Genomic DNA, 15,010 nt, shown 5'->3' with positions numbered 1-15,010 from the left:
TTTTCCATGAGCCATGTATAATTTGAGACCTATAAAGTAATTTCAATTGATTAGTATATTGTTTTTTTCCTTTGGCTATTTCAGTTGCAGTGCCAGGACAAAAACACTCTGACTATTGAGAAAGGTCCAGCCATTAAGAGACTGTTTTCAGGTTTGGGATTTCTTTTTCCTTTTTTTGCTAGGTTTTTCCAGTGACCTAAAGACTGAAGACAGGCTGGTTACATGTATAAGTTGTCAGGCTAACAAATGTAGTACCCACGACAGTTCTACAGTGTGGTCTGTATGGAGAATTCAGGATCCAGAATAAGAGTTCTCTTCTTGACATCCTCAGAATATACCCTAAGAGTTAGCCTAAATTTTTTTACATTATCATGGCCAAAATGCAAGGCAGAAAAATAGTCACTTATGTAATACAAATGGCAGCGTCAGAATTTTCTTTTAGCAGCTCTGCCAGTTCTCCTGATGGTGGCCAGAGTGGAGCTGGACGAGCCACAAGCTTGAGACGTGAACCTGCCACTTAGAGTTGATTTTTGGCGCAGTTCACTTAGGCAGTTGTTCTACAGTTCTGCAGTTTTGCAAGATATTGTGGAAACACTGATCATTCTAATCATGAAGTCAACTGAACCATTCTCCTCAGGCCAGCTACTAACAGTCATATTCCAAGAGTCCATAAATTGAGTACTTGGAACTTAAACTGCATTTTCCCACAAGAACAACGTATATTATGTGGATGGAGTTTCCCAAGGCCAATGCATATAAGCCTATTTACCTCATACTGTGATTAACTCATAAATATTAATATTCCTAAACTTCAGTTGTTAGGACTGAGTATCCCTTGGTTGTAGGGGAGAAAGAAATAAAGTATTACCTTGTCTTTTCTGGGTCCAGGGCTGCACCTACTCAGACTTTGGAAAGAGACTCTTTTTGACATCATCTTATTCCTTTCTACTTACATTTTAACTCTATTTGCATTTATCTCTAGGGCTCATATATCTCTAGGGCTCTTCTTTGACCTTTGCCCTTAACAGACTTTAACCCTCATAATCAGTTGAGACTTTGTAGTACATTTTTTTGTGTTTTATATTGTGAAAATGAATACGCCGTACATACTGCTTTTAGCCACTACATCTTAAAATCACTGCTTTTGAGCCTGAGTCTGTTTTCTCTATCAAAAAAGCCTCATGTAGTTCTAGGATGCCTTATTATCCTAGAAGAACCTCTTGGTGGTAAAGTCAGAGTATAGAGATAAAACACTGCAGTATTCTGTGGGTTAATGAAGACCTCTTCTAGAATCCTGTCCCTAACATCATCTCCCTTTTTCTCTCTTTCAAGATAACATGTAAAATCACTTATATTCCCATGTCTGACAGCGCATAAGAAGCGTCCAGGAAATGCTTATTTCCCCTCTTTAGGAAAATGTTCACAGTTGCACTGAGGGCAGATGCTGTGCTGGCACTCTGTGGATGATGAGCTATTATTTATAATTCAAAACTAATAAGTATGCATCTCAGTTCTAGTAGGTACAACCCAAAGTCCAGAATAGAAGCAAACACATTGATTAACATGCCTGCATATATATTTCACTTAATCTCCTATTATCTATTCACCAGAATATAAGCTCTAGCTGGAACAGGTAACTTGATTTTGCTCCTTGCTTTCTCCTCAGTTGAATAGAGTAGTCCCTAGCACGGAGTACTGCCTAGTGGAAATTCTTTTGGGTATTCCTTTAGGACATTTCTTTATGGTGTGTCCATTTTTTTTTCTAAGATTTTATTTATTTATTTGACACACAGAGAGATCACAAGTAGGCAGAGAGGCAGACAGAGAGGGAAGAGAAATTCCCTATTGAACTGCTGTGAACTTTACTAAAATCTATCTCATCTTCCACTCTGATCAGGACAGGGGAGAATACCCTATTTTGGGTAGGAGGATAGGACAGGACAGGAGATACCCTATTTTGGGTATCAGCTAGGCTACAGAAAAAGGGGATCTATTTCATTTTTTTCTCCCTGTTATCTTTTGTGTTTCTTTAAGAATATCAACACATAGAGGCCATTCCTTACACCTTGTCTCCTTGCGGAGACCAAGCAGATCCAATGAAGCTGTTACCTGAGCTATAAGATTTTAATTAAAAGCATGGACCATTAGACGGAAGGAATGTGATCAATCATCTGTTCCCCTCCTCATATCTCCAGTGAGGGCACTAAGTTGAGCTAGATCGAAACGTAGTAAGACAGAGAGCCTAATGGTAATGAACTCCAACTCGGGTGTAGCCGGGTTGAATCCCTGCTCTGCCACTTACCAAATCATGTGTCCTTGGGTGAGTTACTCAACCTCTCTGTATCTCAGTTTCTTACCTATAAATTAGGGATAATGATGGTACCTGCCTCATAGGATTGTTGCAGTGATCACATGTGCTCAGGTGATTTTACTTTTGTCATCTCCTATAATATTACCACAATCCTCTGAGTAGGGGACAGTGTTGTTATTTTAAGAAAGGGGAATCTGAGGGTATAGAAAATGAAGTAACTTTCCTAAATTCTTTGAAGTCCAACAGTGATCTTCTGTAGGAACCTCCTGCGACTACTGGCTACCCTTGCAGGAGGAATAGCCTTATGCAGGCATTCAGCTGTGAGAGGTCCTGGTGTGTGAAGGACAGTCAGAAACTGTGTGGTTAGAACACAGGGGTGAAGGGTGGGGAGCAGAAAGCAGTGAGAGGAGAGAGGTTGAAAGGTCACTGTTTCATAAGGGACCTTGTAGGCCTTGTGAACAGAAATGACCAAGCCAGATCTTTGTTAGCTAAAAGACATGACCAGCTTTATCTTTAAAGGCCACACACAGGTGGAACTACGGAAGTGGAAACAGCAGAAGGACAAGATAAGGTGCTATTTAGTCTAGTCCTGTAGTCTCCAGACTTATTTATCACGTGTCCTTTCAGCAATGTTTAATCTGTTCATATATTTCTAAGTTATGTATGTATTTAATTCAGTCCACAAACTAAATATGTACTAGCGAAGCAAACTTTCTTATTCCTAAAGACAGAAAGTAAGCATATGTAAGTGTTCTAATATTCCTGCAAGTCAGCAGATTGTTTTGTGCCCTGCGTTGGGAAACCACAGGTGCAGGGCAGAACGAGACTGGGGGCTGCAGAGGACTTGAGGACAGGGACTGAAGAGGAGTCAGCAGCGCCTGGTGGCTGGCTGATCGATGGATGAGATACAGGAGGGGAAAGTCCAGGTTCTAACAGAGTTCTAGTTTGGGAGATGTAGAAGGTGATTACCACCATTAATTAGGCACTGAGTATCAAAGAAGGAATAGGCTTTAAGGAGAAAATAGTCATAAGTCTAAGATTCTTTGTTGGTTTCTGCCCAAAGACATTATAATACCATTTTTCTTTAGCAAGAATGGGGGGTGGGGCAGAGTAAATACTGAGTTTTACCTAATACAGTAAGACAACATTTAAAGCATTTTGCTTTGCCTTCTATTTTGCACATAGTTAAGTGCTCAGTAAATATTTAAGTGAGCATTTACAAATTACAGTGAAATTTTTATTATAAGTGTTTATTTTTCCCCCGTTAGCATACTTTAGGAGCAGTTTAATATGAACAGTGTATTTTAGCTTTTTGAAAACTGACATCCTGGAAATATTTGCATTTAAAAAGTTCAAAAGTATAAAAACTAAGATTGTATCAGAATGATTTTCCTAAGAATCTCAATTACTTTTTTTTTTTTTTAAAGAATTTATTTATTTATTTGAGAGAAAAACAGTGAGAGAGAGCATGAGAGGCAAGAAGGTCAGGGGGAGGGGCACCTGGGTGGCTCAGTGGATTAGGCCGCTGCCTTCGGCTCAGGTCACGATCCCAGGACCCTGAGATCGAGCCCCGCATCGGGCTCTCTGCTCCGCAGGGAGCCTGCTTCCTCCTCTCTCGCTGCCTGCCTCTCTGCCTACTTGTGATCTCTCTCTCTGTCAAATAAATAAATAAAATCTTAAAAAAAAAAAAAAAAAAGAAGAAGGTCAGGGGGAGAAGGAGACTGCCCATGGAGCTGGGAGCCCGATGCGGGACTTGATCCCGGGACTCCGGGACCGTGACCTGAGCGGAAGGCAGTCGCTTAACCAACTGAGCCACCCATGTGCCCAGAATCTCAATTACTTTTATTTTTTAAAGATTTTTTATTTATTTGAGAGGGGAGAGGTCAGAGCTGGGAGCCCGATGGGGACTCCATCCCAGGAGTCCGGGATCATGACCTGAGCTGAAGGCAGTTGTTTAACCAAATGAGCCACCCAGGTCACCCTTTTTTCTTCTTTTTTTAAAGATATTTTAGACAATCTTAATTACATCTAAAGCTATAAAATATTCTGTATAATCTGAAATTTATTTTCAGTGTAACTATTGTGATTTATATTTAAAAGAGGCAGGATTTTAGTCTATAAATTGGTTTGAGGACTGTGTTCAATAAAGTATTTTGCTTTCATTTTTAACTGCCATGTCAGATAGGCAAATTCAGCATGACCAGTTAGCATATCCACAACTCTAGGTCCCATTTTGAGGTAATAATAAGGCCTGTTCTGCATATCAAGATTGTTTGTGGAAGAAAGTTTGCACTCACTTGTGAGTACACAAAAATAAAGGAGCAGCAGTGATCTCTGTGCTTAATTTACAAATTGTTAATTCAGTAAATACTTAGGGACAGTAAGTGATTAAAACACCTCCCCCCATATGACAAATATTTGATTAATGGAACCAAACATTTGGAATGTAAGTGAAGCCCAGTATTCAAAACACAATCTTACTTGAAGCAGAGTTCAAAAATGTAAGGACCTCACCTCCTCTATTGAATGCTGGTCTAAGGGAGATACTAGCTACAGCTGATGTCTTGTTTTATTAAAATTTTGTAACCTTCTCTTAAAGGTTGACTTTGAAATTTTAGAGACACCTTAGAGACTACTTGTAAAAGCCAAATTTTCTCCTTACTTGTTTCCAGTTTGGTCTTGGAGTTAACCGAACGCATTTTCAATACAATTGGCAATAACAACAGGTTCCAAAATTTGTTGCCAAGGAATGCTATACAGTTTTGTGTTCTCTCCTGATTACATTAGGCTGCCAAACCACACTACAGCTGATAATTTCATTTCCTGAAGCAAAAGAAGAAATTTTAATACTAGAGTGGTAATTATTTAGGTCCTATTTTTAGTCAGTCATACTTCTAATCTAACTCTATTGGCTACCTTTTCATGATGCTTCTCATCTGTCATTGAGTGTAGTTCTGGTGGAACTCTACTCTCACTTACCAGGCTCTTAACTCCACTGTGAATAAGAAGGACATTTTCCTGGTTAGATCTTTGTAGAAGAATCTAGAGTCTGCTTTAGACATTGATTCGAATTTCAGGATAATAGATTTATATATGCTAGAGGATGACATTATGAACTGGCAGAATCTATGCTAGGCAGTCTCAACTGGGGAAACTGGTACTCCACATGTTACCCTGCCTCCCTGTCAGACACCAAATCTTACCTTTATACACCTGAATAGAAGTAGAATGCGTGGATCTTTTAAAAATAACTTTGTTCCTCTCTTCTGCTGAGAAAAAGTAAAATAGGTGCTTAATTTCTGAATGGTTCGCCATTTTAAATTTGCAAACTAGAAACAACATGTGCTTTCTACTGTTAAAGTCATATTTATAGAGCGTTCACTAAGTTTCAGGCATCATCTTGTTTCTTTTATACATGTTTTTCACAGCTGTCGTATCAGTAGTTCCATTTTGTAAATCAAAAAAGGGATCAGACTTTTCCTACGTCATGGTATCAGGCCTGGTAGAAGTCAGGCAAGGCAGCCAGATTCCAAACCAGTGTTTTGACCTTTTCATGATTGGCTTTCAACTTTGGCTCTGTGTTAAAAGCATCTGGGGGTTTTACTAAAAAAAGTGGAGGTGGGGAGCACATGCTGGGGAGGAACCCCAGACTAATTAAATCAGAATATCTTAGGGATGAGGTCTGGACAGTGATATTTATTGGTATTTTTGAAACCTCTCCTAATGAGTCTAATGTGAAACCAGAGTTGAGAACTGCTGCTCTATAATTGCATAGCTTGTTCTAGTACTAATTTCGCTTAATTTGATAAAGTGATCTGATAGTAAGAGACATCTAAAGACTTCGGGCTAGAATAGAACCATTGCAAAGATTTTACATACCTACCTGCAGAATGACTTAACTGAATAATATGATTTTTTATGCTGAAATTGTGGACCGTATTTAATATACCAGAAATAATGAAGGCCATCTATAAGGAGAAATTCAGAAAACTATAAAAGTACATGTAGTTTAAAAAATACTGTTTCTGTGTGGAATTCCATTGTCTAAAACATCTCTAATTTTTTCAAGTTTTAACTCCTTATCCTGAGTTTAAAAATATTTGATAAGCTACTTGTATTTTAATGGTAAATATGGTACACATGTATAAGTATTATCTATTATAACAGCCAATAAAATATTTCCATACTCCTGATTTTCAGAGTTGGGTGATTCTTTAAAAAGATAGCTAAGACTGTTATAAATACAGACAGAATCATATTTGTTACATTTCATTTTATTAATTGACATTGGCTATGATGTTGTAAGAATATAAAGTAACATTTAATGTGGACTAAATGTCTAGTTATTCCCTACTAAGAGATAACAGAATGTGAGAATTTATCATGCTTGTGAACAAGAGGGATTGAATTAAGATTACTGTGAGACTTTTCATCTTGAAGTTCCTGAGCAGATATGCTTACCTCATATTTATGTTCTGTTACTGAGCTCTTCATTAAATTCAACACAGAGTTTTGAATGAGTCTGTTAAAGACTCCAAGTCTGAAATGGATAGAATAGTTGTTCATGTGAGTTGTTTCTATTTATTTATTTATTTATTTATTTATTATTCACTTTAGAGAGAAGGAGTGTGGGGGAGGGACAGGGAGAGTCTTAAGCAGACTCTGTACTGAGCATGGAGCCCAGTGCAGGGCTCGATATCACAACCTGAGCTGAAACCAAGAGTTGTACCACCCAGGTACCCCCATGAGTGAGGTTGTTTTTAAATCATGCCACTTTGTAAACCAAAAAATACCTTGTTAGGACCCTTAAAAATGCCACAGGATTTTAGTTAGTAGTGGTAATTCCTTTAGTTTTCTAGAAGTTCAGAAAGGCGTTTGTGTTCAAAATTATACAACTAGTGACAGAGCTGAAACCACAGACAAGGTGTCTCCATTGTGTCTGCCTCTTTGCCCTCTACCAGACTGCATACTTACCTGAGGAAAAAGCTCGAGATTGAACAAATCTGTTGGTTTCAATTTTTTTCCCAAGCTTTGTCTTTCCAGACCACCAAACATTCAAATAAATGTTACATATATATATTCTCAACAACAAAACCCAACTTAAAAAAATATTTTTTTATTAACATATAATGTATTATTAGCCTCAGGGGTACAGGTCTGTGAATCACCAGGTTTACACAATTCACAGCACTCATCATAGCACATACCTTCCCCAATGTCCATAACCCCTCTCTCTACACCCCTCCCCCTGGCCTCCCTCAGTTTGTTTTGTGACATTAAGAGTCTCTTTTGAAAACCCAACTTTTTTCATTGAAGAGGCAAAGAGATATAATAGTACTGAATACTATCTTTCTAAGATAGCAGTATATTTATTTTTTAACATTAAACAGCACCCCACCCCCCAAAAAAGAACAAGAATGTTTAAGTGCGTAAAATTTTGCCTCTGAAATTAGAAAAAATTTAGGAAGAAACACTTTGATTTATTGTAGATGTTAATAAGAAGACAGTCAGTTTTGTAGACTGTCCAACTCACATCTAGCTTTCAGTTCTGGGAGAGTCCCTTAAAGCCATTACTGAAGTCAGGAGAGAAATCCTGCAGTCAGCTCGGTGATGTAGTACAGAAGTAGAGCCCAGGAAACTGCAGCTGCGGCCAAGATGACTTTTCTGACATGCTGATGGGGAGAGTCCTTGACCACTGACACAGTCACCCTCCCGCCGAAAGCCCAAAAAGGCTTGTCACAGCTGTCAAGCCCACGACTACAGGCCAGTTGTGCCCTTCCCGGGGACTGCCGTCACCAACAGGAAGCTCCACAGAGCGTCACACGTCTTCTCTCCTTTGCCTTGCATTGCCTCTATGGGCCTTGTTGCTGCTTGGACGGGAAAGTGGGGTCAGGCTTTATTACACCGAGCGCAAGGCCTTGTTCTCACCACTTTCTGACTGTGGACCAGTCTTTTCCATCTGGCCTCACTCAAGTAGAGAGCAGCAAACTCAGACTCTAGCCAGGTTAGTGATATTGTGCATCCACCTACGAGAGAAAATTATATTTTCCCTGCTGCCTCGCATTTGTTTAAGTAATGTAAGATGAATGTTAAAAAATTTTAAGAAAATCCTTAAATCTGAATGGCACGTGAAGAAACCAAACTTAATTCTAAGACCCAGTTCCTTCCAAAGGTCTGTAGGAACATCTGTAACAGAGAAACTGCAGTTTTTTAGGTTTCCCAGTGGTGTGGCCTTGTTATTTTGTAGATAATGATTTCCCAGAGTTATTGCCGTATTTAAACCTAAGCACGCATCTCCATTCCCAAGACTAACATAGATGCTCTTTGAATCATTCACCAAATACACTAAGTGTGCCTCTAGAGTCTACTTTCTAAGCATGTATTATGGTTCATTAATGATGATAAAAAACATCCCTATTATTCAGATTCTGAATATTGTGCTGTGTTCTTTAGCCTAAACTAAAGCCACTCATCAAAATTGTGACAAACATAATTATGGTGCCAATGCCATCTTTCAGAAATATACATAAAAATAATACATCTCAATAGATTGTGTGCTTAGTATTTTAGCAGTGGGGATTGGTTTGCATTAAGTCAGAATTTGTTTAAATGGGACTATTATATTTATACAGGTATGTTACTGACTTTACAACTTGGCATCTTACAAAGATAATGACACATTTTGGTGGATTTGAATTTCCAAAATCCTTTGCCAGGTAGGAAAGGGAGAAATTACATATAGGTTTTATGGCTTTTCATGAATAGACCATTTTCTTTTTTTGGTCAAAAATGTGAAGAAAACATATTAGGTAGAGATGCTTTTAGATTTCTCATGCTTCTAGTTGCAAAAATACAAACTGCTGGAAAAAGTCTTTTATATAAGACCTTTTAAAGGAGAAATTCTGAGCAAATTCTGTTTTCATAGTGGGTTAAGGGAAAAAGACATTATGTGCTGTAAACCTGTTTTTTCCCTGCATACATTTATTTATTCGTGGTTTTTAATAAAAGTAATGCTTCTGTTAGGAACTTTTGTAATGAAGATTATTCCACATACTAAAATTTTTAATTAAATCGGTTGGACAGTGAGAAAACAGAGGACTCTGTATTATAATCTCTTATAATTCTCTTGCATGATTTATACATATTACCCCATTCATTTACATTTTGAAATACATACCGCTGCATTTGTTTTCCAGATTATAGCTCTACTTTATTCAAAATGCAATTTCTGGACCAAAATAACACCCTTTTACATTCCGTGGTATGGCAGATTACTGTTGCATCGAAGCTGGTATTTCTAAGAAATGTACTACATGAGGTTGTTAGTAATAGCTTTGCAATAAAGGAAGTTCTGTGGTGGAAGCAGAGGGGCCATAACAGATAAACTGGGCAAAAGGCTGCTTGTTTGGAAATCAAACTTAATTTAAAAGAGCTTTCAATCACTAGTTAATATAACTGCTTTAAATTTACAGACAGTGGGAGTAGCTCACCGTTACCCAAGTACGCTTCATCTCCCAAACCAAACAACAGCTACATGTTCAAACGGGAGCCCCCAGAGGGATGTGAGCGAGTGAAGGTCTTTGAGGAAATGGCGTAAGTAATGTCTTTTCTATCAGCTGGGATCTGCAAAGCTGTAAAGCTTTTTACTGAGACCAGTTGATTACAGATGAATCAACTACTCCATCCAGCTGATAATGCGTTTTAAAACCAAATTATGAAAAGAGAATTGAATAGACAGAAGGAATCTTAGTGGAGAATTGGAGTCTATGTGTTGGAAATACATAAGCTAATACAAAGAAGCTTGGAAACTCATCCCTACAACCTAAAAGATCTATTTTTTAATAGAATTATTAAATTCTACGAATTTATCCTTTCCCAAGCTCTATTAATTTGGATGGCTAACAAGAAGGTGTTTAGCGGCAAAGTTAGTATCTAAGATGGCTGGCCTTATGACAGGATCCCACAAGCCAGAAGGAAACTAACTTGTCTCCCTGTAGACACATCTAGCATGTGTATTTGTTTAATGTAGACTTCTCATCCACAGATTTTTTTTCTTTTTGAAATTTCATAATTAGAAATTAAAGGAAAAGAGGTTCATGCTGTAAATACTTGGCAGAATCGCTCAGAAAAAAAAAAAAAAGACTGTGTGAGACTGTGTGGCTGTTGGACTCACTCATCCCTTTGTCGCAGTACAGGTGCCTGGGGGAGGCCGCTGTACTCTTGCAACCTGGAAGGGGACAGAGACCGGTCTTGCAGGAGTTGATGGCTTAGTTCCTGGGAATGGGAAGGGAGGAAAGGCTTGAGGACTCTGCTCTGTTGGGCTGACTGACTCTTTGAGAAATTCCTGAAACTTTTTTTTCCCTGATTTGTTAGTAGAAGTATGTATAGTGATGCAGAAAAAGGAGAAAATGCTTAAAACCAAATATATGATTAGGTAATCCCTCTCCCATTATACTTTTCCTTAGCAGAAATGGTCATTCTAACCTGGCATAATCCTCAACTATAATGTAGGAGGTTTTTCCATCTTCCTAAATGATTGAAAGCCAACTAATGATCTCGGAAAAAAATTGCCCAGTCCTTTTGAAATCATTTTGTCTCAGATATCACTTGGTGCTGTGTACATCCGTAGTCTGCCAGCTGACTTGTGCTATGGAAGATGTTTACCCTTCTGTGTACACTTAACTCATTCCCCGCCATTCACATTGTAGCTGTCGTAGAGAACTCCAGCTAATTGAGAAAGCTTGGAAGCTTTTAGTGATTGTAAATGTCATTTTCTTTTACGGTTTTAGGTCTCGTCAGCCTATCTCAGCCCCTCTCTTTTCATGTCCTGACAAAAACAAGGTTAATTTCATCCCAACCGGATCAGCTTTCTGTCCTGTAAAACTTCTAGGCCCTCTCTTACCTGCCTCCGACCTGATGCTCAAGAACTCTCCTAACTCAGGCCAGAGCTCAGCCCTGGCCACTCTGACAGTCGAGCAGCTCTCCTCCCGGGTTTCCTTTACGTCTCTTTCCGACGACACCAGCTCGGTGGGCACCATGGAGGCCTCCGTCCAACAGCCATCCCAGCAGCAGCAGCAGCTCCTGCAGGACCTGCAGGGCGAGGAGCACATCTCTGCTCAGAACTATGTGATCATCTAAAACCAAGGGGGAGCTGGCCTCTACCCTACCTTCATGGATTAGGAACTAGACCTCAAGACAGCTTATCTGCATGGAGTGACAAACTTTCAGAACAGCACCACCACCAACAGAATACTTCTCAGCATCATAAAGTATCTCTTAATACTGATCTTGGCAGGGACGGAACTCCTATTCAGCAGTTTTTGTGGAAAGCAGGACTGCTTGCAAAATGTGTGTGTCATTCAGCGTTTTAAGTGGAGACTATGCATTTCATAGTATGTTTGACAGATTAGTACTGTGTCCTGTGTTTTGTTCCAAATTCTTCAGTATAAATAAGCTCTATATCAAAAAGTTGCCTGTCTAAATAGAAAATGTCTTGCTGTGTTTTGTCCTATGGAAAATACTGTACTTCAGGATTATGTTTACAATTGATCCAGGTGTTTGTTTCTAACTTCTATAATACATACAATGCAAAAAAAATAAATAAATGGCCACAACAGTTGCACAGTGCCCACCCTATGGCCTAGCTTCAGGTACTTCAGTTGCTGAAGTCTAAACTCAGGTAACTTGGAATGTATATCATATTGGGATATTAAATATTTCACAGCTAAAAAGCTAAAGAGGGAACATCACTCTTTTGCCTTTCCTTATTTTATGCATTTCTCTTTCCTCATTACATTCCACATTCTTAGAATAAGAAGTGCATTCAACCCTAGGAGAACAATAATCCTGGACATGGGTGAACATGAGGAGAACCAGCAAATCTGTGGTGTCTGACATCACTTTTGTCATGCGGTTACAAGTAAAACACAACTGTTGAATTCACTGTTTCGACATGTGTACATGTGGCTTTTTTTTTTTTTTAACAAATTCAGGTGTTGCTCAGTTCCTGACTGTTACAATGTTGCAAATGAAGTGTCTCCGGTACCAGGCTGTACATAAACATTCCAATTGTGTGTGATGGAATTTAACAAGAAAGTCTAGGTTTAACTGCAAAACAAGTGAACTCTCACAGGGGATGGGTGAGGTTTTTTGTTTATATTGGCCATCAAAGTCACAAAGTGCTGTTGTTTTAGCTAAAGGCGTATTAAGGTTCAGTTTCTCTCTCGGAAGTTCTTTAACTTGAGGGTTTACAAATGTCACACTTTGGGTTATTGTTCTCCAGCAGTTGAGGTGCATGAGTTGCATTCATGTGGAGAGAGAATGTGTGGGTCTCAGAAGCAGTGCAGCACAGAAAGCAGGTTGTTTGGTGACTTAGAAAAGCAGTAGTTTGCAGCTGTCTCTTCAAGCCTCTCCTCACAGTATCGTGGAAGGTTCTGTTAGTATTTCAAATGTGCAAAGGAAAGCAAAAACCCAAGTAAATCACCTTGAACTTGCAGACTCAACCTGAATTCTCAACGAAGTTGTGTGATGAGAGTCCTAGATAATCCCAGTTGGTCAGTGGAAGAGCCCAACTCTCAGACTTTGTTTTCTGCAGCACAAAGAGAGTCTCCAAAAGCAAAGGGAAGTTTTTGTATTTTTATTCCATTGCTTTTAGTTCAGTAAAGCATAGAGTTGTTTCATCTGTACCTACAGTATATGGCACCGTTTTCTTAAGAATTAGGGGAATAAGGTGCTTACAGTCACAGGAACGTTTCAGTTCCCTTCAGTCATTCCTCGGGGTTTCTTTGTTTTATTTTCTAAGGAGGTTGAAGAAGGAGGAGGTGATAGAGAAGAAAGCAACACCATTGATTTTTTTTTAAGAAATTATATATATATATATATGTATATGTTTGCGTGTGTATGTATTCTGTGTATTATTTTGTCATGATCCCAATTATCTTCTTTCCACCAAAGTTTGCAGTAATATTCTCTCCTGAAGGTGCATTCTGGCTCCTTTAAATTAGTCAGTGTTATATTGTAGGAGACTGTCATGGAAAAGGACTCAGTTTACTTTTGCCATTTTCACAGGGGAACCTTTTAAAACAATCTCTTCAGCAGCAGACACCTTTAACCCTAATAATCTCAGGCCTTGATGAAAATACTATATTTTGTAGATTATGGTTAAAGGGAGAAAATTATTAGTTCTGTAAGATAAATATGAGCTCCATTAACTTCTGATATCTGGTTTCGCATTACATAATGTGTTGATCTTACGCTCTGCTTTTGTCCAAATATGATGCAATAGTGTATCAATATCAATTTCTGAAAGATGGACTGAATGGTTTTTTGGTGATGAAATCTGATGTACAATATTTATAGTGACATGTGCTTTTATTTTCTCATGAGAAACTAAATATTAATTGTGTTGTACATTTGTTCTTAGCATATATTAAAGTTTTGAACCAAATGTGTTAAAGCGTATGCTTTGCCACGTAAACTTCCCAGAAGTTGTTGAGCTCAAATGTATCCTACATCCAGCTGTAGAAATTTGTCAGAAATTGTTTAAATTTTGTATATAGTTGTACTGTTTAATTCTAGCCACTGCGCTGAACAGTATTGGAGTTACCATACAATATGGCTTTACACAAGGAAATGTGTGGCTTTTGTTTTGTATTTTTTCGGTATAGAAGTTCCTGTGTCTTATTTAAATAAAGTTATTAGTAAAACTGGAATAGTTCACATATATCTTTGGAAAGACTGGGTTGTTAGCATCTTACCTTGACAGAGAGGGACTCAGATCAGGTTGATGGCGACGGTATCCAGTGCTCACTGAATTCCTGACCTGCATCTCTGCAGAGTCCACTGGAGGGACTCTGACTGGAGCGGATTTCCACAACCGGATGTCTTCTGGACAGGTCATTTGCATACTTTCCATCACAAAGTAAAAAGCTGGATGACTAAAGCTCTGAGTCTTTGTACTGGTCTCCCAGCTGTGAGCACCTTAAAGAGAGAAAACACTGTCCCCACATCTTTATTTTATACCCAGGAATTATTTATGGAAATAATTTGTTTAAATTCAGTGACATCACCTCAAAGGAAGTGTGGGGTATTCCCTGCAAAGGAAACTGGCAAAATTTTTAATTTTTTACTCTTCATTTAGCTTTAGATTGGGATAAGAGGGAGAAAACCTTAACAGAACAAAGGAGTGTTGATGTTATGCCCAGCTATCCAAATAGGGTCATAATAGGCCCCATTTTGGTCTCAGGCCACCGCCTCAGAGCAAAAACAAACCTCTCTGAGAAATAATTTACTAGCAGAGTGTTCCTTTCTGAAGCACATCTCATCAAAGAGGTTGTTAAGATTTTACCTTTAAGATTAACTTAAAAATAACATGACTGTGCTTTGGGCTGAAAAAAAAGTAAAACGTAATTTTTTTTAATGGTGAGATTTATCAACCACCTTCTTTTTTTTTTTTTTTAATTAATATATAATGTATTGTTAACCCCAGTGGTACAGGTCTGAATCGCCAGGTTTACACACTTCGCAGCACTCACCATAGCACATACCCTCCCCAATGTCCATAACCCAACCACCCTCGCCCTACCTCCCAACCCCCAGCAATCCTCAGTTTTATCAACCATCTTCTTGAGGATGATACATAATTTAGGCAGGAAACTGTCTTAGGTTAGAAGTTCCATTGCAGGTGACTGTGAAAGAAAA

The 15,010-nt window shown here is 38.6% G+C and overlaps 1 protein-coding gene across 1 annotated transcript in view; it reads left to right on the top strand.

Moving 5' to 3' along the window:
* Positions 1 to 14,016, top strand: part of GLCCI1 (glucocorticoid induced 1) — a 103,057-nt gene extending 89,041 nt beyond the window's left edge. Inside the window, exons 8-9 of the mRNA XM_046020256.1 lie at positions 9,784 to 9,904; positions 11,101 to 14,016. Coding sequence (XP_045876212.1) covers positions 9,784 to 9,904; positions 11,101 to 11,449 — 470 coding nt within the window. The 3' untranslated portion in view covers positions 11,450 to 14,016. The remainder of the gene's footprint in view (positions 1 to 9,783; positions 9,905 to 11,100) is intronic.
* Positions 14,017 to 15,010: the final 994 nt, after the last annotated feature.

This window comes from Meles meles, chromosome 10, assembly GCF_922984935.1.
Source record: "Meles meles chromosome 10, mMelMel3.1 paternal haplotype, whole genome shotgun sequence".
Taxonomy (NCBI): Eukaryota; Metazoa; Chordata; class Mammalia; order Carnivora; family Mustelidae; genus Meles; species Meles meles.
This window is presented reverse-complemented; position numbering and strand designations above follow the sequence as displayed.